The 26,133-nt window shown below is 36.2% G+C and overlaps 1 protein-coding gene across 2 annotated transcripts in view; it reads left to right on the top strand.

Moving 5' to 3' along the window:
* The window catches only part of usp53a (ubiquitin specific peptidase 53a), a 53,448-nt gene extending 28,371 nt beyond the window's left edge, over positions 1 to 25,077 (top strand). For both annotated transcript variants that reach the window (XM_081355951.1, XM_081355952.1), the window contains exons 12-18: positions 2,405 to 2,554; positions 5,232 to 5,366; positions 9,641 to 10,337; positions 13,195 to 13,262; positions 21,160 to 21,211; positions 21,470 to 22,191; positions 24,084 to 25,077. In XM_081355951.1, coding sequence (XP_081212077.1) covers positions 2,405 to 2,554; positions 5,232 to 5,366; positions 9,641 to 10,337; positions 13,195 to 13,262; positions 21,160 to 21,211; positions 21,470 to 22,191; positions 24,084 to 24,160 — 1,901 coding nt within the window. In that variant the 3' untranslated portion in view covers positions 24,161 to 25,077. The remainder of the gene's footprint in view (positions 1 to 2,404; positions 2,555 to 5,231; positions 5,367 to 9,640; positions 10,338 to 13,194; positions 13,263 to 21,159; positions 21,212 to 21,469; positions 22,192 to 24,083) is intronic.
* Positions 25,078 to 26,133: the final 1,056 nt, after the last annotated feature.

The raw sequence follows: 26,133 nt of genomic DNA, 5'->3' as shown, positions 1-26,133 counted from the left end.
CTACTGCGTTTTCGTTTAAAAACGGAGACCTTTTGCTCCGTTTGCACCTCCTGTCCACACTAAAACGACAAAAACGGAGACCCAAAACGGAGAAGTTTAGAAACGCTGCCGACCCGTTTTTCGTTTTGAATCTCCGGAGGGCGTTTTAGTGTGGACGGGTCAAAATGGAGGACTTTAGAAACGATGACGCAGAAGCTCACGTTCGGCTCTATGATTGGGTGTCATCGGTCATGGCGTATCCTTCCCTTCCTTCCCTAAATTCTGCATTTTACAATGCTATAACTGCCGATTCGATCGATCTTTGACAATTCTCGTGTGCAGCAGTAACGTTAGCTACTTTCTTCTTCATCAGATCTGAGGAATAATCTATCCGTTTCCTGTTTACACCGGCACGCGCATGCCCAGTGTTGGTGAATGGTCACGTGATCCGCGTTTTCCGTCGTTTTAATGTGGACGGAGATCAATTCTAATACGCAGCTAAAACGCTCGTGTGGACGGAGATCGTATTCGTTTTAATTCTCCGTTTCTAAATGAAAACGCAGTAGTGTGGACGGGGCCTCTATCTCTCTATCTCTCTATCTCTCTCTCTATCTATCTATCTATCTATCTATCTATCTACAGTATTTTTCACAAATAAAGTAATTGTTTAAAAACAGCAAACAGTGAACAGTAAAAGGATGTAAACACTGTAACACTCAGTAATCTGGTAATTTCGTGCGCACTGGTAATCGTATCTTTTTCAAATAAAGACAAGGTAACACTAATTTTACATAAAGAAATCAATGACACAGTGGGAAATTAGAGATTCCGCATTCACTTCACACGCGACGCACAGACTGACCGTCACGCACAGTGACACGTGTATGCAGGCTACAAATGCACACTTCACAAGATCTCACAGCTGGATTTGTTTTTAATCTGCAAGGTTTGTGAAATTTAAATGTTTATTAGATATTCAGAGATTTGTTTAAAGTATATAGATGCGTACTTGCTGAATTTTGACGGTTAATGAGAAAGTATTATAACATAATTGTTTGTCTTTTTTCTTTTACTAATAATATAAAAGCAAATGCTTTCTTTTTCGCATACCGTTTACTTTCTTTGTTTAACAGTTCAGTCTAATGATGTATTAGAAATGACTGTTGAACAGAGACCGTAAACTAATGAAGACCGAGAATGTGAGAGCTATCAGGCGCTGCCGTTCTCAGTGCCGCTCATAAAAATGCTCATCGGCCAATCAGAATGCCAAATATCAGTCGACATATCAGTCGACCACTAATTTTATTAAATTAAAATATAACAAACAGTAATATTAAATAATTCATTTTAACACATTTAACAATGCATTTGACGTTTCATTCTGCATTAAAAAAAATATGAGATTAATCCGTTAATTATTGAATCGATTGACAGCTCCAAATTTCTGATGGTGACTGTCTAAAAAAATGCTGCTCAAAATATAATAAAGTAAATAAAGTTGTTCCACTACCGGGACACTGACAGTTGATAGGCTAATACAAGTCGCATGTCTGTAAAAACCTCACACGATAATATCACAATTTTTATTCTAATTCATTGTGCAGCCCTAGTTACATCATAGTGACAAATGTTTTTTCCTCTTTAAAAGGCAAGAACAAATATCCCTACTCAAGATTGTGTCCTTAAAACAAGACCCAAAATACCCAAGAATTTGTGTTACCTTGATTTACCTGTTTGTTTGTTTTTTTTTTCTTTAAAAATCTGTTGTTGTTAGGAGAGAGGATAATGTCAGTGTGAATCTGTCTAATGCTAATATCGATTAGCACCAATTGACCGTTGTTTGCTATTTTTAGAGTCTGTGTATTAGCCAATGCATATGCAATTCAGTGTTTGCATTTCACTGCAAGTTGTAAGTTGTAATCTGTATGTAACGGTGTATGTGACAAATAAAATCTTGAATTCTAAATCAATGCTTAACTAGTTTCACTAGTATTAGTAGTAAATCTAAATATAAACCTTGCACCACAATGATGATTCACTACAAAACAAATTCATTTAGAAATAGCAATATGTTTCTTCAAATTGTTAAACGTATGATGGATATTTAGTCAAATCCGTGTGTTGATTAGGTGTTAGAGCCTGTATCTTTATTTTACTGAAAATCTTCATAAATTTATAGTGCAAATATTAAATCATAATGAATACAAGTTAGAGCCTTTGAAAGCTGTGGGTGTTTTCTTCCTTCCTTCCCTCCCTTCCTCTCTGCCTCTTTCAATTTTTAGATTTACTGAGATGCCAATCACTGTACATTTGTGTTGTAATATACATATAAACAAATAATATTAACAAATAAACATAGTAAAAAAGAGCTATCAGTAGTTCTTAAAGCATTTTGTTTTTTTTATTTAATTGTATTGTCTCTTAGGTACTCCTATACTGAGTGGTAAGAAGTTGGAGTTGACTCGAGAAAACTTGACTGCTTTCTTCTCAAATCATGGTACTCTGAAGCAGAAGTCTCAGCCTCCTTCTGTGTTCAGTCGTGGCAGTAACCAGACCAGCGGCGGCAGAGGGCCAGGTAAAAAAAAAAACAATACAAAACACTTCAAACTACTTGAAATATGAACACCTCACATTTTATATTTGCTGTCACTGCATCTCACAGTGACTTACTGCTTATAGCTAGGACTATTATTCACTTTCATGCAGCAACTGCTTTCATAATTGTCCACCCCTCCTTTTTGAGCATTGATCTGAACTTAAATGGTTGTAATTGATGAATGCTTTGGAGTACAGTCTTTATAAGTGTACTGTAAAACAATGAACTAAACATTTATTTTATTTTATATAGAACATGTATTTTACAAAATAAGTTATATATAAGTCGAAATTTGATAGAAATTCAAAGTCTAACCAAGTTGTGTTCCAAATTTGAAGTTGATATCACAAAAATGGAGCCTGCTAGGTTCTTAAAGTACCGTTTCCATGGTAAGGCAATGTCTAATTTCAAGTTTTGAGTATTTAAGTTTTTGGATGGTACCTTATTTATGATGATTACTAAAATATGTGATAGGGAAATAAGTCAATAAAAAAAATTAAGTGTCCAGCTACTCTGACCGTTAACAGGATCATTAAAAACCTCACAAGATAATATCACGATTTCTATTCTAATTTGATTAATTGTGCAGCCCTAGTTCCAACAGAGGGACAAATATGTTTTCCTCTTTAAAAGGCAAGAACAAATGTCCTTACTCAAGATTGTGTCCTTAAAACAAAAGACCCAAAACACCCAGGAATTACCTTGATTTACCTGTTTCAGCCATCTCAAATCTCATGCCTTTTTTCATGAACGGTGCAGTGGTCAAAATGTTCTCTGTTGGAGGCAACACTGTTCCCCCGCAAAGTGTTTTAATACCCAGAGGATCAGAGAGAGAAGTGCAGGATGTTTGAACAAAGACAGACAAGACCGTCCTGCAGGGAGACGTATCGCCTCGTGCTCCAGTAGCCCACATTCCACTCTTATTACAAACCATAATGGCTCGATGCATCTCTCTTTTTATTGCTGAAGTTTCCTCTCCACTAAAAGCTCTTAGATCAACTCTGTAATGGCTTTCTGTCCTTAGGCAGTGAAAATATTCCCTTTGGCTTGAGGAAGTAGCTTATAAAGTCGTGCAAAATGAGTCTTTTATTACAGTCCTCAGCGATTCAGGTGCTCAGATGCAATTCGAACTAAGTTTTAATAAAATGTGACATTAACTTACACTGCCAGTTTGCGCCAAGTCATTGCAATAAGTTTATTTCATGGACATGTGTACATTTGTTTTGACAGTATTTTTAGGCAGTCTGAATCTAATATATAGTGGCTCCAGAAAGTATTTATTCCTAAATCACACATTTATGAAGTCCACTGCATTTGATTATAAAACAATATCAAATAGTTTTTCTCAGAACTAATTTAACTTTTTTTGAGCCATGTAGTTGTTTTGTTTTCTTTGTTTGTTTTTTGGGGGTTTTGTCTTTTGTTTTGTTTTTTGGGGTTTGGTTTAGTTTGATTAGTTTGTTTTGACTTTGTTTAACAGACGCTTTTATCCTAAGTGGCTTGTAAGAGGAACAAACGCAACAATATTTGTAATGTACAATGTTTGCCTGTGTTTTTTGTTTTGTTTTATATTTATTTATTAGCAGATGCTTTCAGATGCTTTTTTTTATCCTAAGCAACATGGAAAAAGAGGAACAATAGCAACAATATTCATAATATAGTGGGGGATTTTTTTTTTGCTTTGTTTGACTTTTTTTTTAGTTTAGTTTTGTTTTACATTTATGCATTTAGCAGATGCTTTTATCCTAAGCGTCTTGCAAAAGAGGAACAAACGCTACAATCAATATTCGTTATATACAATGTTTGGCTTTGTTTTTTGTTTTGTTTTACATTTATGTATTTAGCATATGCTTTCAGGTGCTTTTTTATCCTAAGCAACAAGAAAAAGAGAATCAAAAGCAACAATATTTGTAATATACAGCATTTTGTTTTGTTTTTAATGTGGCTTAGATGTCCAAGTACGTCTTGGGGCCACCGTTAGAGTAAACTTTACAAAGTTCAGAAGGAGATCTGTATCTTTTAAGTATGTTCTGGAATGTAAGATGCGATCGCTGATGTTTTTCCAGATGTATCTAGTAACCCCTCACTAAGAGACCGTTATGTGACTGACTGCCGTGTGTTTGAGGGAAAGAAATGTCCTTTCTCTTTTTGTTATCTGTCTGTCTCTCACTCTTTTGCTCTCTTGTAACACTTCACTGCTTTTCTCCTCCAGCACAGCAAAAAAAACCTGAAAAACACACACATTGATTGCCGTTAAGGCTCTACTGTCCTTCCCAGAAGCCTCAGGGGTGTATTTAAAGAGTGCAGAGGCCACACTTTATCTCACCATCCCAATGATCCTTAACTTCAAGTGTACTCTAATGCTTTATTTGAGGGTGCTGCATACGGATTTTACAGCTGACCCATAAAACATACTTGACAGTTTTTTTTAATGGCTGCATTAACATTTCAGAATTCCTGTAGAAAAAGTGCTCGATTTAGGCCTTGATATATGATCCTTTATAGTAAAGCTAATGAATTCAAGCTATAGCAGAAACCTCATTTAGCAGGATTTTTCTGGAACAGTAAATTTTAATCGTAAACTATTGCTTAAATTTGTAGAATTACATCTCTAGTGAAAGTGCTGCAGTTGACCATGTCCGTGTTTGTCTTACAGTGAAGATGAACTTGGATCCAAAGAGTCGAATCAGAGAGATTTTAAGGGAGCTGCCGAAAGAAGGCCTTCCCATCAACCTTATCAAGAAGGACTCGGACCGGTCACAGACAAGACCAGAAACACTGCGGAACCGGGGTACGCAAGTTACATTTTGACTGTTTTATGTACAAATATTTAAATAAAACGCCAGGCATTGTTGCAGCACCTCTCTTCCCAGTCTGTCAGTAACACTCTGTTTAGACCTCACCCCTTTATTTTATGTCAATTATTTAAATGAGGAATATTGTGACGTGTTTGTTCCCGGGAAGAAAACTCAAGACTATAATGGAGGTCTTTCAGGTGTTTACTGATATAGAGAATAACTCCTTTTGGAGTGACTTTGTGCTTTGTAACTTTTCAGACCTTTTTGATGCTCAAACAGCAACATTACACTCTAAAGAATAAATGTAAAAAAAAGAATAATAGGTCCTCTTTAAATATCTTCTCTGTCCTCCTTAGAGAAGCACATATGTGTGGTTGTTACACTCTGGGCTTTTAGCAGAGCTTTGGAGTGGAATAAACTAGCTCACAGTGCTCTGCTGGTCCTTATGTAACCCGGAGAAGTGTTAAAAACACAGATTACTTCTGACGTGTGCTCCATCCTCACGCTGAGTATTGTAATCTCTGTAACGGTTCCTCAGTCTAGCTTGCGCCCAGCTCCTTTTTTTTTTTTTTTTTTTTTAGCTCAAATTAATAATGGGTCAAACTAAGGTGATATATTTTGAATATTGTCATGCACCTCTAAACGGAGAGTTCAGTAGATGGTAATGTAGTATTTTCGTTGTTTTATGGTGTGATATGTTTTTATTAGCATTTTTTTTATATTTCATATTCATTTTTATTTTAAATGAATCACTCCTGCCATAATCAGTAAAATAAACCAGATGACTGACAGCTATCTAACCAGAGGTAGAAAGCTTTACTTATGTAAAAGTATTGTTACTTAAGAAATAATTTAGTAGAAGTTCTAAAAACAAAAATATGGCTCCCAAGTAAGAGCAAATAAGTACTTTGCTGAAAAACTACTCAAGTTAAAATCGTTACGAAGTACTTGCGATGTGAGCATTGTGGAGTGCTAAACACTCATCTAATGTCTGTTTCATTCATACTGGAAGCCAGAGGGCAACCTCACGCAGAAAGTCCACAAGTGAGATTCATAGAGCCATAAATCTTATGAACTTCCAAGAAATTCCTTATATGGTCAAATGCATTAGATATCGCTACAGCTTAATAACATGAAGAAAGAGACGTTTTGACTGATCAAACATAAAGACAATAAACGCATGATTGCGATGATATTTTTATAATGTTTTATAACTGATTTTGAAAAGTAAGTCCACGTAAGATCATTTGAATATTTTCAAATGGGCAAAAGACGGTTAGGTGAGAGGTTTGATCAAAGAAATGTGTCATGAACTACACTTTTACACTCTGTTGTTGTTAATGTTGAGGTTGTTTCAGCTTTGTACAAAGTTTGCATTGTACATTTAGTTTACCTGCATTGTTAAAGATGGCAGCTTTACCATTAAAGGAATAGTTCACTTAAAAATGAAAATTCTGCCATCATGTACTCACCCTCAAATTGTTTTTTATGAATTTCTTTCTTCTGCTGAACACAAAAGAGGATATTTTGAAGAATGTCTGTAACCAGACATGGGCCTCATTGACTTCCATAGGTTTTTTTTTTTTTTTTTTTTTTTTTTCATACTATGCACCACTTGCATAACCACACTAATGCTGGATGAGGTCAGAGGTACTCACTCAAAGGGCCATAAAGGCTTTGCTGGAGCCTTTCTAATGAAACATGTTCATCAGATCAAGTCATCTGTTTTAGAAAAGATTGCTTGTTGAAAAGTAAGGACATCAGTTGTTTGTCAGAAGAGTGTGTGTGCCACAAATAAAATCATTTACTCACCCTCATTTCATTCCAAACTCGTATGGCTTGCTTTTTTATGTGGAATACAAAAGGAGGAATTTTGTTTTATTACATGGAAAAGAGTGGGTTAGTTCATCCAAAAATGAAAATGATCCCATAATTTACTTACCATCATCGTGTATATGCTTTTCTTCTTATATATTAAGTTATATATAAAAAATAAAAAAATCCTGGCTCTTCCCAGCTTTATAATAGGAGTGAATAGTACCTGAGATTTTGAATCCATCATAAAAATAATCCATACGGCTCCAGGGGTTAATAAAGGCCTTCTGAAGTGAAGCGATGCGTTTTTGTAAGAAAAATATTCATATTTATAAATGTATAAACTATAATCACTGGCTTCTGGTAACGGAGTCGAGTTTCTGCTGAAGAGTGTCCTCTGATCAAGTTGCAATCAGTTCATTTCAAATGCATTAACTTTTAAATATAATTTCAAATAGCACACTACAGTTAAAATTATAATCAAGTACTTTATATGTGTTTTAGTATGTTAGTCAGCACATCAAAATTAGTGTACTTTAAAATACGACAAAAGAGTATTAAAACAATGATTTTAAATGAAATTAAATTTGAACAAAAATGGATTAATTAATTTGAAGTCATGAAAGTTTACTCTCATTAAGTACAATTAAGTGGCCTCATTAATGTTATATTTTCTGTAAGTAGTTTATATGATATACATTAACACTTTATTTTAGTGTCTTTGTTACATGTGCTTACTGTAGTAAAAACAGTAAAATATGCATAATTACATGCAACGAATCCTAAACCAATCCATTATCCTAACTCTAATTATATAAATACATGTTTATTATTACTCTGTACATAAATGTATAGTTACATTGTAACAAGGATGCCTTAAAATAAAGTGTAGCCAAATATTTGTTTAAGATTTTAAGTACACTACATTTGCACATTCAATACAATTAAGCACACTTACAGCATGGCACATTGGACAGTGCACATAACTGGGCCATATAGACATGAGCTTATGGGGATCACAAAGTCATTTCCTCATGTGCAGTGAAACTGGCTCACCATATTGTGCAAGTGTCATGTGACCAACATTACCATCTCCTTTTATTGCTCATAAGCAGTAAAAGTGTGGTTTGCAAGCCAAGCTGCCTGACTTTGCTTTACCCTTTTTAAGTATGTATATGGCTTACTAATGGCTTTTTAGCCTTCAGCGTGTAGATCTCTGACCAGACTGCCTTCATCTTTTAGAAAGATAGCCGTGTAGGCTGTTTGAGAATTCATTATGCCATATAATTAGCATTTTCAGTGTGTGTGACGACCGCGAGTCAAAGTTACATTAATATCTAATGAGACAATGCTGTTTTTTAAAGCTCATAGTGCATAACGTTATAGGTACTTGGCACTAGGTGGAATGGCACTATAGCAGTATGGATTTGCACTGCCGTGAAATTTCTATGCCAGCCTATTTAACAGTGCCAATATCAGCACTGTTCTGCCCAAAGAGAGTCACTCTTCCACCTTCACAAGAAAAAAGGTCATCCAGGCTGTTAGTGCAACATCGCATATGTCGGAGATGGATGAGTCTGGCCTGTAGGCTGGAAGCAGCATCTGTGAATTGTTTCTGTAATGTAAATGAACAATTTAATTACGCAGCTAAATTTGAGAGTGAACCAGGACTACCTTCACACAGTTGCAATATGCACTTATTAGTCCGGTTTGGAAAGCCAAGTACAGTTTATATACAGTTTGGTCATGAAAGATTGACAACTCTTAAGTGCTGAACAGTTGAACTTAAGTGCATATGTTTCAGTTTTAAAATAAATGTATTTCAAATAAAGTTTATAATATAAAACAAAATATATAAAAAAAAAATTCAAATATGAATTCACAAATATTACGTTTTTGTAAGTCATACCACGACATTTTAACAACCAATATATATCTAATATATTTTGATCATTTTTTTATCTTGACACCCAGTCACTATGATATCGTTTTGTTTGTTTGTTTGTTTGTTTGTTTGTTTGTTTTTGTTTTCTTACATTTTTCTGCATGTTGGATACACTGCATGACTTAAGCTATGAAATAGATTTTAAAAAATAATAGTAATTCAAAACATGTAATAAAAGAAAAAAATATATATGTTTTTTTTTCTTCAATGTGATATTGTATCACCCTGACAGGGGTAAAACCATTTTAATAATAAAAAATAAAATAATAATAATAATTTTACATTGTAATCAAGTCGTTGTATGTATGAACTGCTAATAGTTAATGGATCCAAATAAATAAATGGTTAGATGTCATGACACATCTGATTCCATTCACTGTGTATTATACAATAAATATTAGACCCCACTGAAGACAACCTTGAGTATCTTCAGTGCCAGTTGGGTTAAATTAGTAGGGTAAATTTCCAGAGAATCAAGCAGTTTGTAACTCTGCATCTCATCCCCAGACTCAGCGCCTGAGAAACCTTACGCACGCTCACTATCGCCTCCTGTGAATGGCTTCAAGAATCTGGAGTCACAACTGTACAGGAGCCAAGGCAGAGGTCCGACGAAAGCGGAGCACTGGCCTGTTAAGACCGCTCACTACAACCACGAACCACGCTCTCAGCCTCAGCCTCGCGTCCCGCTTCATCCCCCCGCAGAGCATCGTCCTCGAAGGTTAGATGTGGGCAACGGCTACGAGACGGACAGCAGTCAGGGCTCTCGCAGCCGAGCCAATCGTGCGTGGAGGCCGATGCGAGAGGCACTTAATGTCGACAGCGTACTAAACACTGATAATAATCAAAACTCACACAACTCTCGCAGACAGACCTCTAACCAGGAGAGCGAAGAGTTGCCATGGGGCCGACGTGAAGAACGCAAACCCAAGAGTTTAATGACTATTTATGAGGACGAGCAGAAGCAGGACATGGGAAGCAGGAGCTCGCTGGAATCAGAGGGTCGAGGACTTCCAGAGCCGGACAGGGTTAAAACAAGCGTCAACAACCTCACCATTCGGACCGATAACTGGAAAATCCAGCGCACTGAATCTGGATACGAAAGCAGTGATCGTCTCAGCAACAGCTCAGCCAATCTGGACTCTCCTGTGGTGGAGAACTTGAGCAACAAAGAAATGCAATCCATACCCGAACCAAACCTTCCCAGGTAAGAACTAAAGTAATGCTCAATCAGGAAGAGCATCAAGACATTTGCATTTAAGACACATTGGGTAATAAATGTCACTGCGGTAGTGACATAAATCTGATTTACAAGCCAAGAAATCAACATGAATTCAATACTAATTTGGGAGATTTCATGCACTCAGTTTTTTTAGGCCACAGATATGAGATTCACCGACAAGAAAAAGCAGGATTCATTTAAAGGGAAAGAAAAATTCTGTCATTAATTACGTTCCAAACCCATAAGACTTTCGTTCATCTTCGGAACACAAATGAAGATCTTTTTGATGAAATCCGAGCGATTTCTGTCCCTCCATTGACAGCTACGCAACTACCACTTTGAACACTTCAAAAAGTTCATAAAGAGATCATAAAACTAATACATATGAATTGAGCGGTTTAGTCCAAATTTTCTAAAGAGACACGGTCACTTGAACAGATTGAATTTGGGCTGTCAATAGAGGAACAGAAAGCTCTCCGATTTTATCAAAAAGATCTTGATTTGTGTTCCGAAGATGAACAAAAGTTTTAAGGGTTTGGAATGGCATGAGGGTGAGTAAATGACAGAATTTTCCTTTTTAGGGTGAACTATACCTTTTATAAAAAACAAATTATCGATTATTTTTTATTATACTACAGGGCCGTTGAATGCTTGAATCTGATTGGTTGACGAACGTTCTAAGGTGTGCATTATTTTCAGGGAAACGCACAGCTAAAGTAGTTCCAGGCAGGTCTTGACCGCATTACAGTTCCATATCACTTCGTGTAGTCAACTGTAATAACGGAAAATAGGATACAATTCATAACAAGAAAAAAACATTTAGCCGCATGAGCTTGATCTGGAATTTTCAATGTCTAGCTTCACAATCAATGGAAACATGCAGTTTAATTTGAATAAATAAAGTATATTCCTATCTATAATCAATAGAAAATTAAACTAAATATCGGCTAAATAAATGGATAATCCTGCAGCACGGATTATTATTGCAGATAATATAACAAATAAATAATTATTGATAGGCCTACTTGTTAAAAGGGCTTTGTGTTTCATTTATTTGGCTAGTCTGTCATCTGTCAATAATAGGGGAAAAAAGAATTAATTCGAATTAATTAAAAGGAATTGAATTAATAAATAAATAATAATATTGACGCACATGCTTTTCTGTCTCATTATTGCAACATCTCTCTCTCTAATAACTGCATTAATAACTGGGGACACACTTTAAGGCTGGTTATGAATGTAATTTGATACGTATGACTGATCATGTCCAAACGCGTGTTCAGCGCGTTCAGTCTGTGTTCAAAGTCGGTGTTTAAAATCTGCTGCTGGCGATGAAAACAGCCAGAGAATGTGTCAGCTAGTCGTGTGTCCCAGCATTAGTCTTCTATCAGTGGCTCAAACCTCCGTTACTAACTCTAAAATGACGTTTTGGAATTAGCAACGGAGGCATTGGTTTAGATGCGTAAGAAATTAGTCCTACATACAAGAGCATTTTAATGACAAAAACTTTACAAACGTCTTGAAATACATAATCTGAACAATGTTTCGAGGTGTGGTAACTGTAGTATAAGCGGAATAATTGACGACAGGCCGTTGAATTATTAGAAAAATAAAGCACACCCGAGGTGGTAATGCGGTCACGACGCGAAGCGGACAAAACATTGTCTTAATGTTAATTAATCTTACATATACACTACTGTTCAAAAGTTTGGGCCCTTTTTTTCTAATATTCTTTTTTTTTTTTTTGCAAGGACACATTAATTTGATTATAAATGAGTAATGACAGTAAAGACATTGATAATGTTACAAAAGATTTCTATTTCAAATAAATGCTTTTCTTTTGAACTTTCTATCCATCAAAAAATTCACGGTTTCCACAAAAGTATTAACCAGGACAAATGTTTTCAAACATTGGTAAGAAGAAATGTTTTTTTAAAGCAGTAAATTAGCATATTATAATGATTTTTGAAGGATTATGTGAGATTGGATACTGGCGTAATGATGCTAATATTTTACAATATTGCTTTTACTGTATTTTCTTTTGTACTGTAAGTTATCACCCTATAAAATACTTTTCAGAAACATTTTAAAAAATCTTACCGATTCCAATTTCTTTTGAAAGAAGTGTATAGAGTAATTGTTTGTTTGTTTGTTTGCTTGCTTGTCTCTTTAAACCAAGTAAACAACATGCAAGATATGCCTATGAACAGTGTTGTGTTCAAGCTGTGTCAGCAAAGAACACTTTTGAATGTTTTTCTTTGTCAGATAAGGTATCAAATTCTTGTGTAGCTGTGCATATCTTGTTGTCATTGTGAATCAGACTACACCATGTAGCAGTAATGTTAGGTGGAGGTGTTTACGTCATTTTTTAAGGTCTTAAAAAGGTTAGGCTTGGGAAGAACTAATGTGGACTGACTAAAGAGCTGGTCACACTAGATGACCGCCACAATAGTTTATAGGGATAGTTCACCCGAAAATTAAAATTCTCTCCAAACAATTTTCATTTTTGGTTGAACTATCACTTTTAAGTATGAAGTTTGCAATAAACTTATATATTACTTTTGTGTGACAGAGCCAAAATTAGAGTTTTGTCCATGTTTGATTTTTAGCCAAGTTTAGACCCACTTTTCATTTTACACATTCATCAATATTTCAAGCTCACCAAATGTGAACTTAAAATGATCATGTGAAAGACTAAGATTTTAATGTGTACTCATTCTCCCACATTAATATGTTTGAAATTAAAATGAATGGTGCACAAAATCTAGTGTAACCACCCCTTAAGCTAAATACAACTTTGCATATACAACATTGCTGAGTTCAATGCATTGTGTATTTTTAGGGACCCAAACTACCAAAGGAGGTATGAGGATTCAAAGGCTGAGATCTCATCTTCGTCCAACTTCTACGGTAAGAACCCGCAGAGGCTTCTCAGTTAAAAGTGTTATCAGAAATTGCCTTTTCAAATCAAGTACGCTGCCTATATAGCAGCTGCCTTCTAAGGCCGCATGTTAACCATCATGGAACCTCTTATGTGGATCAGTGTAATTATAGTATTTGTTCATGTTTTGAGTTAGCTTTTATATTAATATTGTATTTGTAATATTGTAAAGCAGTATTAATTTTAATTTTAGCTGAAATTAGCTTCTTTTGTCTTTTTTTTTTTTATCTTTTATCTTTTTTACATTTTGTATTATTTTAGTTCTTATTTCAGTTAGTTCCCAAGGCAATATTTCAGATTTTTACATTTTATTTTATTTTATTTTATTTTAGCTTTATCCCAATTACCAATAATCGTTTTAGTTGACAATAACAACACCGACATTGGTTTTTGAATGTTGGCATGTTGCAAAAATATGTTTGATGTTAGCATGGAAAACGAGTGCAAAGTGTGTATTTTGTCAATCTCTCACCCTTTGAAAGATCTCCCCACAGAGGCTGGGGGTCGATTAAAACCCCACACAGAGTGTTAAACAACCGCTATAGTCAGCTTAACACAGGAGTAATGATAAGAGCAAACAATTATTCATTAACTAACTAAGAATGACTGTTTTTGATGGTGAAGAAATCAAAATAAGAGTTCGAACCTCAACTGTACCGTGAAAACCAGCGTCGTTATTGTCATTATTCAAAAGCATTCATTAATTAAAATAAACTTTAACTAAAATATAAATATTAAATGAAAAACTTCAACATAAAAAACTTCAACTGAAAATTTGCCTTGGCAACTAAGTGGGTTTAAGTACTAAAAGTATTAGAACTTAAAGATAAATTAAATCTAATTAGAAATATTAAAAAAATTGGGAAAAGCACATAACAAAATAAAATGAAAATGAAAACAAAATAAAGCTAATTAAAAATATGAATAAATAATATATAAATCTGTAATATGGCAGTGCGGCCTCAGACGACCCGTCACGGCTGTTATCAGCACTCTCGTTCCAGATGAACTGGTGAAGTGAAGGGTGCACATGGGGTCGTGTTTGGGGACGAATCATTTGTCCTGGTTGTCAGCGCTGGGAGCTGTTTGTGTATGTGTGAGTGTGTTGTGATGGCCGGGGTGGGGGTCTATTTACCCCGCTGTAGGTGGTTTATGGGAGCTTTATGGGCTGAAGAAGTGAAGCAGAAAGGACATCTCTCAGGCTGTGTCCTCTCGCTCGCCTTTAAGGGTGTTTCACTGCGACTCGAGCGTTGAAGTGTTCACTGCCGTGGGAAATAATGGATGTGCGTTCTTTTGACGGTAAATGAGTTGGGGGTCTTAGACAGTGAGAGATGCATGATGTTTATAATTTGGCAGACCCAGATGGCAGTCATTTAAACAGTAATACAATTCAGATATGTGTTTTACTTTCTTCTTCTTCTTTTTTTGAGCTGCAATATTACATTACATTTAATATCCAGTTGTATTTCAAAATTGATTTGACAGTCCTTTCCAAATGTCAGCTTGGAATTGGTTCAAATGTGCTGTGTGTGTTGCCTTTTTAAACTGGCCTTATTCCAGTTGCCAATGGAGCAGAAATCATAAAAAATAAAATAAGAGAAAGTGTATTAAATAAAATCCTCACTACTACTACAAAATTAAATTAATATTAAATTGCCCCTCTTATGAAATGATTTCTACATTTGTTTTGAAGTCTCCTACATAAGGTATATATGCATCCAAGGTCAAAAAACACTTTTTAATTTTCTTATATTATACATTGCACATCACTTAAAGGAAGACGCCGACTTTTTGGGACTTTCGCTTATTCACCGTATTCCCCAGAGTTAGATAAGTCCATACATACACTTTTCATCTCCGTGTGTGCCGTAACTCTGTCTGACGCACCCACCGCTAGCCTAGCTTAGCACAAAGACTGGAGGTAAACGGCTCCAGCTAGCATACTGCTCCCAATAAGTGACAAAATAACGCCAACATTTTCCTATTTACATGTTGTGATTTGTATAGTCACAGCGTGTACAAATAACAAGGTCACATGAGACACAGCCATCTTCTAACCATATACATACTGGGAACTATATTCTCAGAAGGCGAAGCACTGCTACTTGGGCGGAGTGATTTGCTCGCAGCACCTGAGAAGCCCCGTGGTGAGGAGCAGAGAGTTCGCTCAGAGTTGGAGTAAATCACTCCTCAGAAGTAGCAGTGCATTATTTTGTCACTGAGAGCAGTATGCTAGCTGGAGCCATTTACCTCCAGTCTTTGTGCTAAGCTAGGCTAGCGGTGGGTGCGTCAGACAGAGTTACGGCACACACGGAGATGAAAAGTGTATGTATGGACTTATCTAACTCTGGGGGATACGGTGAATAAGCTAAAGTCCCAAAAAGTCAGCGTCTTCCTTTAAGTGATGTGCAATGTATAATATAAGAAAATTAAAAAGTGTTTTTTAAAAAGTGTTCTTATAGTGGTGCTCATCCTTTTGAAGTGAATGCAAAGTAGATCTGCTTTCGCAGCGCTGAAAACAGCATCTTCTCAACCTGTCGACAACATGAACTGACCCTTCCAGTCTCAGAAACACTATATATAATATATAATAATTATACATAGATTAAAATAGTTTAATAATTGATAGCTACACCGTTTTTAATAATTATAATACATTATATTTAAATGATTAAATATTTGAATATATGACATCGAATTAAATGTCAGCACCAGCTAAACATTTAACACACAAGTTAGTTTTATTACTTTGGATCCAGTAAAAATCACCTGATCGCAAAAATAATTATTTTGAAGATGCTGCTTGGAAAGCACTTAAATTCATACATTTTTAAGTGTGACTTGCATGCTGAGAACTTTTTTTGGCAGCTCTTCCTGTGTTCGTATTGCAAAGGAAGGAAATGTTAAATCCCATGTTAACAACCCAAGCTTTCAGTAAACAGTGCAGTTGAACATTGTCCTTGTTTGTGCACGGCAGAGGGGTTTTAAGAGCTGTTGGCAGGATGTGCTTTCTCTTGCTCATAAATGGAACGGTCTCATTGTCTCTGTAGTCCTCTTGTTCAGTGTCAGTGCTGCGCTCAGTTTTTAGTGTGCCGTATGCGCTTCGTATCCCATAAGATGCTTGTAAAGGTCAGACCAGCGGGAGTTGCTGATAGTTCAGTGTGTTGAACAGACGAACCCCTGACAGTTGATCTTCCTGTCAGGACTGCTGTTTGCTCTGAATGGTTTTACAGAGACTCGCTGTTCTCCCTCTAGAGATACACACACACACACACACACACACACATGCATGCTGACATTGCTGAGTGTCATGACATAGATGTGTAATTTACACTGAACCAAAGTCTGAAATCCTTACATAAAACTTTATCTTTGTTCTTTTGCTGCCTTCAGCAATGCAAATCTAGTTTTTAATGCGATGTTGCATGTAAACTAAATGGGCCTAATCCTTAAAACTAAATGAAGACAGGGCTGTTTGTTATTTTGAGAATGGCCCGGTCCATTTACTTTGATGTTTGGCCCAGTGAATGTGAAAGTATGAATATGGTGGAGAGCTTGTATCATGGTATTTCCTGCATGGCACATTAAAACCATAAAGAGATGTTCTCTAAGTAGCATTTAAGAGAGATCTTGTTGCACTGTGGAAAATATTTATTCTTAGACATCAGGAAATATTTTTGGCAGGTCGGCAGATCCAGTTCAGCCTTGTCTAATGTGATTCATATCTATACGAATATATATTTGCAAGTATTACTTTACTAGATTCATTTAGCTGTAATACGCAGTGTTGGGTAAGTCACTCTAAAAAAGTAATTCATTACTAGCTACTAATTACAGTACATGTTCAACTTACTGCACTAATTACTCTCTTTAAAAACTATTGCATAATTACTTTCTAAATCCCATATCAACCTTGAGCAGTTGAACAATACAAGGATAGACATGAAACTGCTTATTCTTTCAAATAAATAATTTAAAATTGTATAAAAGTATTTAAAGGAAGGTTACATTAAACCATGCATTTTAACATTAGGCATTACATTTTGATGTTAAATTTACTAGTTTTAGAGTTGTTATATAGTCTATACAGTGTTTAATGCATTTACATTATAACTGGAATTAAATTAAAAATCAAGAGTAATCTTTCTTTACTAAATCAACTTTCTTCTACTAATTAAATTACATTACAATAATTAATTACTTGGTAATGCATACACCATATACTGGTAATATGTTATCACACACTTTTTAATTGTAATCTCCAGAGCTAACAGTGTGTTCCAGCTAAGCCCTCTAGCCCATGGGATTTTGCTGCTGATTTGTTTGGGCCTGATTCACTCAACTATGGAGCGTAGAGAACAGGTGTGTGTCGCTCGGCTGCTGAGCTGGCAGTGATCTCATGTTGGTTTAAACGTTGAGTGTTGACGTATGGTTCGAGTTTAACACCACTCCCGAGCTTTCAGTCAGATCTGAGCTCTACCTCAACTTCTGAAACCAGTCTGACTGCACATGTGATTGTTAACATTAACAAAGGTTAATAAATACTGCAAAAATACAAATAGTTAGTTCTTGTTAATGCATGAACTAATGTTAACAAATGAGGCCTAATTGTAAAGTGTTACCAAACTATTAAAATGTTTGTTTTTGGTAATTGAAATAAAGCTGAGAAAAAGTATTGTAATTTTTGATGAAAAACATTTTTTAAAAATTATTTTGGTTAGTTGCCCACATTTCTCGTTTTCATTTCTAGTTTCGTTGGAGTACTAAAATTACTAAAACTAATACTTAAAATAAAAATAAGTCCATATACAGTAGAAACATTTTAAAAATAAAATAAAATACAAGCACATATAACAAATATGCTTAAACTTAAACTAAATATAAAAACTGAAAAAAATAAAAGCTAATTCAAAATATTAATAAATTTATATAAGTAATACTAAAATAACACCGATTTTATGACACCAGCTGGTGATGTGCTCGTTTTTATTTAACCAACCAGAATATTACTCATAAGTTATTCATCACAGTTTTATTTTAGTCATTTATAACAAATTGAATCTTACCACGATTATCTTTTATTAGTGGTGTTTATTAAGGCAAGAATCACTCATACTTTGAGTTTGGAAGACTGAATACTTTTTATCATATACAATCATCCCTCACTGTTTGCAGACATGAAAGATTATGATATCAAATCATGCGGCTTCTTGAAAAGAGATGCTGTTTTTTTTCTAAGCAATTGGATTTCCAATATTTGCTTGGTGGAAGATTAAACAAAGGGGAAAAACTCCCCTAAACTTGCACTGATGGAGGGAGTCGTCATTTGGAGGGTCCAGAATGTCATGTTAGGGGTGGTGGTTTCTTTTGGACTTCAGCAGTGTTTTATTTATTTATTTGTTTTCAGCTCCAACATTGCAAGTCATGGCCACCAAATGGAGGTTCTTCTCATGAGGCTTAACAGCTTAAACACGACAGGCTTGAAAAAACAGAAAATGGGGTCTAAAGTCCAATCCTTTCATAATTGCATGCTAGCCAAAGGGATTTAGTTGTTAATGCGCTGGGGAAAAAAATAACAGAAGGAAGGGAAAGGCAGTGTGTGCTGATACATCTCACTCCACACAGACACACACACATATACACAGTCACTGCTGGCTGAATCTCAGTGGGCTTGAGCTCAGGGCAACCACTGTGCTCAGATTCAGACAAACCGGCGATCCCATGAAGGAAAGGAAGTGTAAGACTAATTAAAGAGTTCATTTGCCAATTTCTTTTTTTTTTTTATTCTGTTTTTTATATGTTTTATTGTAAAAGTATGCATTATCAGAGTAAATGGAAATGTATTGCAGTTCAGCTTCAGTATGTTTTTTTTTTTGGGGGGGGGGGGGGGGGGGGAATTATATTAATGTGATGTTATAGCAATCAAAGTATGACTCGCTGAACTTTTACAGCTAAACAAATTTGAAATCCTTATGATGGACTTGTCGACCCGGTAATGTGAAGTTTTTATCTTTAGCTCCCTCTAGTGTTTCATTTTCATTCTTAGTTTCTTTATATAACTCACCGGCCACTTTATTAGGTACACATTGCTAGTACCATCAGAACTGTCTTAATTCTTGGTGGCATGGATTCAATAAGGTTCTGAAAACATTCCTCAGAGATTTTGGTCCATATTGTCATGATAGCATCACACAGTTTCTGCAGATTTGTCGAATCTCCCGTTCCACCACATTCCAAAGCCCTGCTGTATTGGATTGAGATCTGGAGACTGTGGAGGACATTTGAGTATATGAACTCATTGACATGTTCAAGAAACCAGTTTGAGATGATCTGAGCTTTGTGACATGGACATGCCTTATCCTGCTGGAAATAGCCATCAGATGATGAGTACTCTGATCATAAAGGGATAGGCATGGTCAGCAACAATACTCAGGTAGATTGTGGCTTTAAATGATGCTAAAGTGTGCCAAGGAAATATCCCTCATACCATTACACCACCACCAGTCTGAACCATGGATACAAGACAGGATGGATCCATTCTTTCATTTTGTCTACGCCAAATTCTGACCCTATCATATGAATGTTACAGCAGAAATTGAGACTCATCAGACCAGGCATCATTTTCTTATCTTCTATTGTCCAGTTTTGGTGAGCCTGCGTGAATTGTTGCTTCTGCTGCTGTAGCTCTTCTGCTTCAAGATTGGACGTGTTGTGCTTTCAGAGTCAGAGATGCTCTTCTGCAGACCTCAGTTGTAACAAGTGGATATTTGAGTTACTGCTGCCTTTCTATCTGCTGGAACCAGTCTGGTTATTGGACTGGATATTTGATCTTTTTCGTAGCATTCTCTGTAAACCCTAGAGCATTCTAGGCTCAGTGGAATGTGGTTCAGTGAGGATGAAAATCCCAGTAGATAAGCAGTTTCTGAAATACTCAGACCAGCCCGTGTGGCAACAACAATCATGCCACGTTAAAGTCTCTTAAATCACCTTTCCTTCCCCTTTCTGATGCTCAGTTTGAACTTCAGCAGATCATCTTGACCATGTCTACATGCCTAAATGCATTAAGTTGCTGGCAATAATGAGCAGTTGAACAGGTTTACCTAATAAAATGGCCAGTGAGTGTAAATATGCATAACATTTAATTTAGTCAACTTTTAGAAGTGCACTAGCATTAAAGATGGTCTCAAAGTTTATATACTGAAGTCAAAAAAAAAAAAAAAATTGGATTTCCTGAAACCTTTAATTAAGTAGCTGTTCTATCATTCCTTGGAAAACTGCACTGTTGTTTTGAGGTTTCTGCACAGTGGTGCTGTCTTCCCTGACTTGTGAATGTGTTCCCAGCATGCAGCTGTGTGGTTATATGTCCCACAGTCCACCTGACAGCTAGTCAGATTTAAAGGTGCGGTCACTACAGCAACACATTGAAAGCTTTACTGTTTTCTCTTTAGAATCCAAGCTCTCTGACCACTTGGCATGGCATGGGCACTTTTATGATCGCGTTTACCCCTTGAGCTCATTGTTAACAAGCCAGTGGCGCGCACAGAGAAGCTGGTTTGAACCGGATGGCCCAGCCTGGGCCCTTTCTCTTTGGACTTGTGTACTTCAGACAGGCCCAAAGCCCCCGCTGAGCACTGCCCGCCAGATGCCCCACTGAGACACATCCTCACTGAACCACATAACACGTCTGCACTGTCAATGTTACAGCTGGGAGTTGACATATCAGACCAATTCAGCCTCAGTCTGTCTGGAGATATTCTGTCTGTTCACGTTATTTTTCATTTGAGATGTAATTTTAAAAATAACTACACATTAAAGAATGCATGGAACTATACATAAAACATTTGTTTTTAATCATTTATCTTATAGGTGACTACCAAAAGAAAGCACATGATCGTTCCATGAGTCCTGTTATTCCAAGGTAAGTTATTTGGAAATATGAATGCATGAAGCTTTGAATATTTTCCATGCTATTTTGTGTACTTTCCATATACAGAAATGGTCAGTTGCATAAAACCATAAACACATTGTCCCAAAATGTATTTAAGCCACACTTATACTTTTAAGATTTGAAGTACACTACAAGAAATACAATTAAGCACACTTCTTTTTCTCAAGGATCATATGGGCAATTATAAGGTAGTTATTGAATATAACAGAGCTATGTTTCCTCCTGCAGAAGGCAAGCTTTTAGATACATTCCTGCTAAGGAGAAGATGGAAAAGACTGAGGTAGAACGACCACATGCGGTAAATGGGAACCCCATCCCTCCTTATTTCACCAAGACCAGCAGTTCAGAGTGGAACAGCTCCGATGACCTTGCCGGTCCCTTTTCCGAGCTGGAGGATTCGTCGTCACATTCTGACATGCCTCCTCAGTTTCCCTCTCGGACTCCATCTCACGCCGCAGCTCCACCGTTGCCTCCAAAACCACATATCTTGAGTTCAGAGAACCGACGAAACCTCCCGCAAGATCCCTGCCCACCCAGTCCTCAGCGCCTTCCCCGGAACGGCTCGGCCCTGTCCCAGAGCATCCAGCAGAAGTGGCTGGAAAACTCAACTGAATCGCACATGATCTCGTCGGACACGAGCTCCAAGTCTGGCTCCTCTGATCAGGAGAGGAATGATCTGTCGGCTAGTGAGGGTGAGGAGAAGTTCTCCATCTTTCCTAAACCTGTGGTCGGCTCTCCTGGGATCCCCACCACTTATTTCTCTGTGGATAACTGCATGACGGACACTTACCGTGCCAAGTACTATAAAAAGAGACCCGGGCTTCATATGATGGTCGACTCTAGAGCCGGGGATCACACCTCATCTGGTGAAAGTGATTATGGGGAAAGAGTGTCACCATCTCCTTCAGAAACACAGGCGCCACCGCACACCAGAGTCATAGCTAGCACAGGTAATGAGTCTCAAATACATGTACATCTCTGCTAATGTGTAGCGGTTGAAACCATAAACTACTGGGATCATTTCAGGCACTGCTAAAATAAATAGTAAAAATAAAATAACATTAAGATTAGTGATTGTCTTAAGTTACAATGTGGCACGTTGATTAAGCATTAATTTATATGTAGTAATTTATATTTTTTTCTATTTCAATAAATAGATACACAGAAAGACAGACAAATGGAGGATGGATGGATGGATGGATAGATAGATAGATGGATGGATGGATGGATGGATGGATGGTAGTAATATAGATGGATGGATGGATGGTAGTAATATAGATGGATGGATGGTAGTAAGATGGATGGATGGATGGATGGTAGTATGGATGGATGGATGGATGGTAGTAAGATGGATGGATGGATGGTAGTATGGATGGATAGATGGATGGATGGTAGTAATATAGATGGATGGATGGTAGTAATATAGATGGATGGATGGTAGTAATATGGATGGATGGATGGATGGTAGTAATAGGGGATGGATGGATGGATGGATGGATGGTAGTAATATAGATGGATGGATGGATGGTAGTAATATAGATGGATGGATGGTAGTAAGATGGATGGATGGATGGTAGTATGGATGGATGGATGGATGGTAGTAAGATGGATGGATGGATGGTAGTATGGATGGATAGATGGATGGATGGTAGTAATATAGATGGATGGATGGTAGTAATATAGATGGATGGATGGTAGTAATATGGATGGATGGATGGATGGTAGTAATAGGGGATGGATGGATGGATGAATGGATGGATGGTAGTAATATAGATGGATGAATGGTAGTTATATGGATGGATGGTAGTAAGATGGATGGATGGATGGATGGTAGTAATATGGATGGATGGTAGTAATATAGATGGATGGATGGATGATGGATGGATGGATGGTAGTAATATAGATGATGGATGGATGGTAGTAATATAGATGGATGGATGGTAGTAATATAGATGGATGGATGGTAGTAATATAGATGGATTGATGAATGGTAGTAATATGGATGGATGGATGGTAGTAATATAGATGGATGGATGGATGGATGGATGGATGGATGGATGGATGGATGGTAGTAATATAGATGGATGGATGGATGGTAGTAATATAGATGATGGATGGATGGTAGTAATATAGATGGATGGTAGTAATATGGATGGATGGATGGATGGATGGATGGATGGATGGTAGTAATATAGATGATGGATGGATGGTAGTAATATAGATGATGGATGGATGGTAGTAATATGGATGGATGGATGGATGGATGGAAGTAAGATGGATGGATGGTAGTAATATGGATGGATGGATGGATGGATGGTAGTAATATAGATGGATGGATAGATCAGGTTCTCTGATGCTGATTAATGGTCACATGACATGCAGTTAAACAAATAAAATGTGTTGTTAGTATGTTGATTTGGATTTACTTATTTTCATTTGGCATTTCCATGATTTTGCTTTTTATGACCTCACTAACCCCCTGCAGTTCCCTCACAAACCAGAGTTTGAGAAACCCTGAATCCCTTTCTTTCTTTTGTATTTTTGTATCAATATACTATCAATAAGATAGTCCTATTCAAATTAAGGATAAATGAGTTGGGTCAAAAGTAATCTAAAAGTAGTCAGAATACATTACCTAAAATGTGTAATGTAACAGATTACATTACCAACTACAATTTTCATTCAATCTGTACCAGACTACAATCTGTACGTAATCTACCCAACACTGTATAGATGTTTTACTGATAGACATTCTTCTGAGCTGCCAGATTCACCTAGAATAAAGCTGGACTTTAACACTAGTCTGATAATAATACTGATGGAATGTTCTTTTTCTTTTCAGTTCCCGCTTCCAGTAAACCCACTGCAAAATGGAACCCCGTTTCAGTGAAAGGACTGGACGAACACGGCTTTCTATGACATCAGGTGTCGTGTGAGAAACACACAGCGCTACTGATGAAGCGTGGACGCTGAGACCTCTGGATCACTGGATGTTCAATGGCCTTCTCTTGGAACATGTCTTTCTACACTTAGGGTGTGTGTGTGTGTGTGTGTGGCAGTATCAAACAGTACATTTGCACATTTTCAAGCCAAAAGAGAACAATATTACCGAACTTAGAAGAAAATATTCCAAAACACTCCGTAGGCTCAAATATATTTGATGACTAACTAATTAAGACTAACAAGATTAACAAAAGTGAAAGAATAATAGGGATGGATTGTCTTCCGACCCCACGGTGCGTTTGTTCATTTGGAGGGATGAGTTTCTGTTCTCTGCTTCTGATTTTCTCTTAAATCGTTTAATGTTTCGATTGTTTTTGGACGGCAGAGCTGCTAAAAGATTTGATTGTATTTCCAGAGGGTGAAGCTGCTAAATGTGAAACCATTCCTGTATTTGGGAAGAACTCCTTTAAATGTTTCATGGCCTTTTTTGTTGGTTTAGGTGTGTGATATCTATGTTTTTTTTTATTATTATTAAATTAGTCCCTGATCAATTATTAAAATAAGCCACTTTAAATATTGTCACCCATGTTGAGTTTTTCAATGTGCACAGAAATCATGGACACTGGAGATCCAAATGTATGTCATTTGTTTGTAAATGGTGGAACTTGACTTTATTTGGGCACATGAAATGTTTTTTTTCATATTTGGATTTGTACATTTTGTCATTTAGTTTTTATCTGTATGATATTTTGTATATTGCTTGGCAGAACACTGAATAGTGCCTTATTTTATACGTAACGATGGGATAAAGGTGTTTTTATCTTATGTTAACTTTTATAATATTGTAGTTCATTTTGGTTAAGAACTTTTAATAAACTGATTTATTTAAGCATAACATGGTTGCCTAATTTGTGTGAATATTTACACAAAGACAAGACACTTATTTCATAAACCTTTGAATGTTAAATACAGTAAAAACAGTGATATATTGTGAAATATTATAAACATTTTAAATAACCATTTTCTACTCGAATATATTTTAAAAATGAAATTTATTCCTGTGACGTAAAGCTGAATTTCAGCATCATTACTCCAGTCTTCAGTGTCACATGATCATTCAGAAATCATTCTAATATGCTGTTGTGCTGCTTAATATTTTTGTAGTTTTTCATGATTTTAATAGGAAGTTCATAGACATTTTTTGTAACGATGTAAAATGCATCCTTGCTGAATAAAAAATAATTTCTTAGTAAAAAAAAACTATTGAACCCAAACTTTCAAATGGTAGAGTTCTTAAAAATAAAATAAAAACATTGCTTATCAAAGTTTGTATATGTTAATCTCTTGTTATTAACTATATGCATACTATTTATTTTAAGATTTATTGTAATTCTTCAAAGATGTATATTCAGTCTCGGACACAATTATTAGTTAGTAATAATTTCCAGAGAAATCAAAATAATAGAGCATTAATTTCAGATGTCATTAATATGTCAGGAATTTTTATTCATATATATACATATATATATATAGCAATTATTTAGTGAACTAAAATACTAATGCTAGCTAAAAATTCTACATAGCTTCAAAATCTAAGACCATTTCTTGAAAATCGGTCCCACGACATACAGAGCACAAACAGTAATAAATACATAGAGATCGAGTAGCATATATTACATTTACATTACAACACATGACGGTCCTCTGAGTCCGAAATCGCACACTTCCCTACTATATAGCATGTGAAAATCAGTATGTGAAGTATGTCAGGATTCACTACTCATAAAAGAGTAGGGAAGAAATACCCAGATGACGACCTACTTCCGGCGAGATTCTGAAGTGTGCATACGATGGACACTTCACTATCCCATGAGGCCACAGGAGAGGATGTATGAATGACAGTGAAGCAACACAATTGGTAGGTCACATGATAATGTCAACATGGCGAA

This window comes from Scardinius erythrophthalmus (genome assembly GCF_964197995.2).
Source record: "Scardinius erythrophthalmus genome assembly, chromosome: 2".
Taxonomy (NCBI): Eukaryota; Metazoa; Chordata; class Actinopteri; order Cypriniformes; family Leuciscidae; genus Scardinius; species Scardinius erythrophthalmus.
Note: the sequence above shows the minus strand (reverse complement) of the source record. Positions and strands in the feature narration are given on the sequence as shown.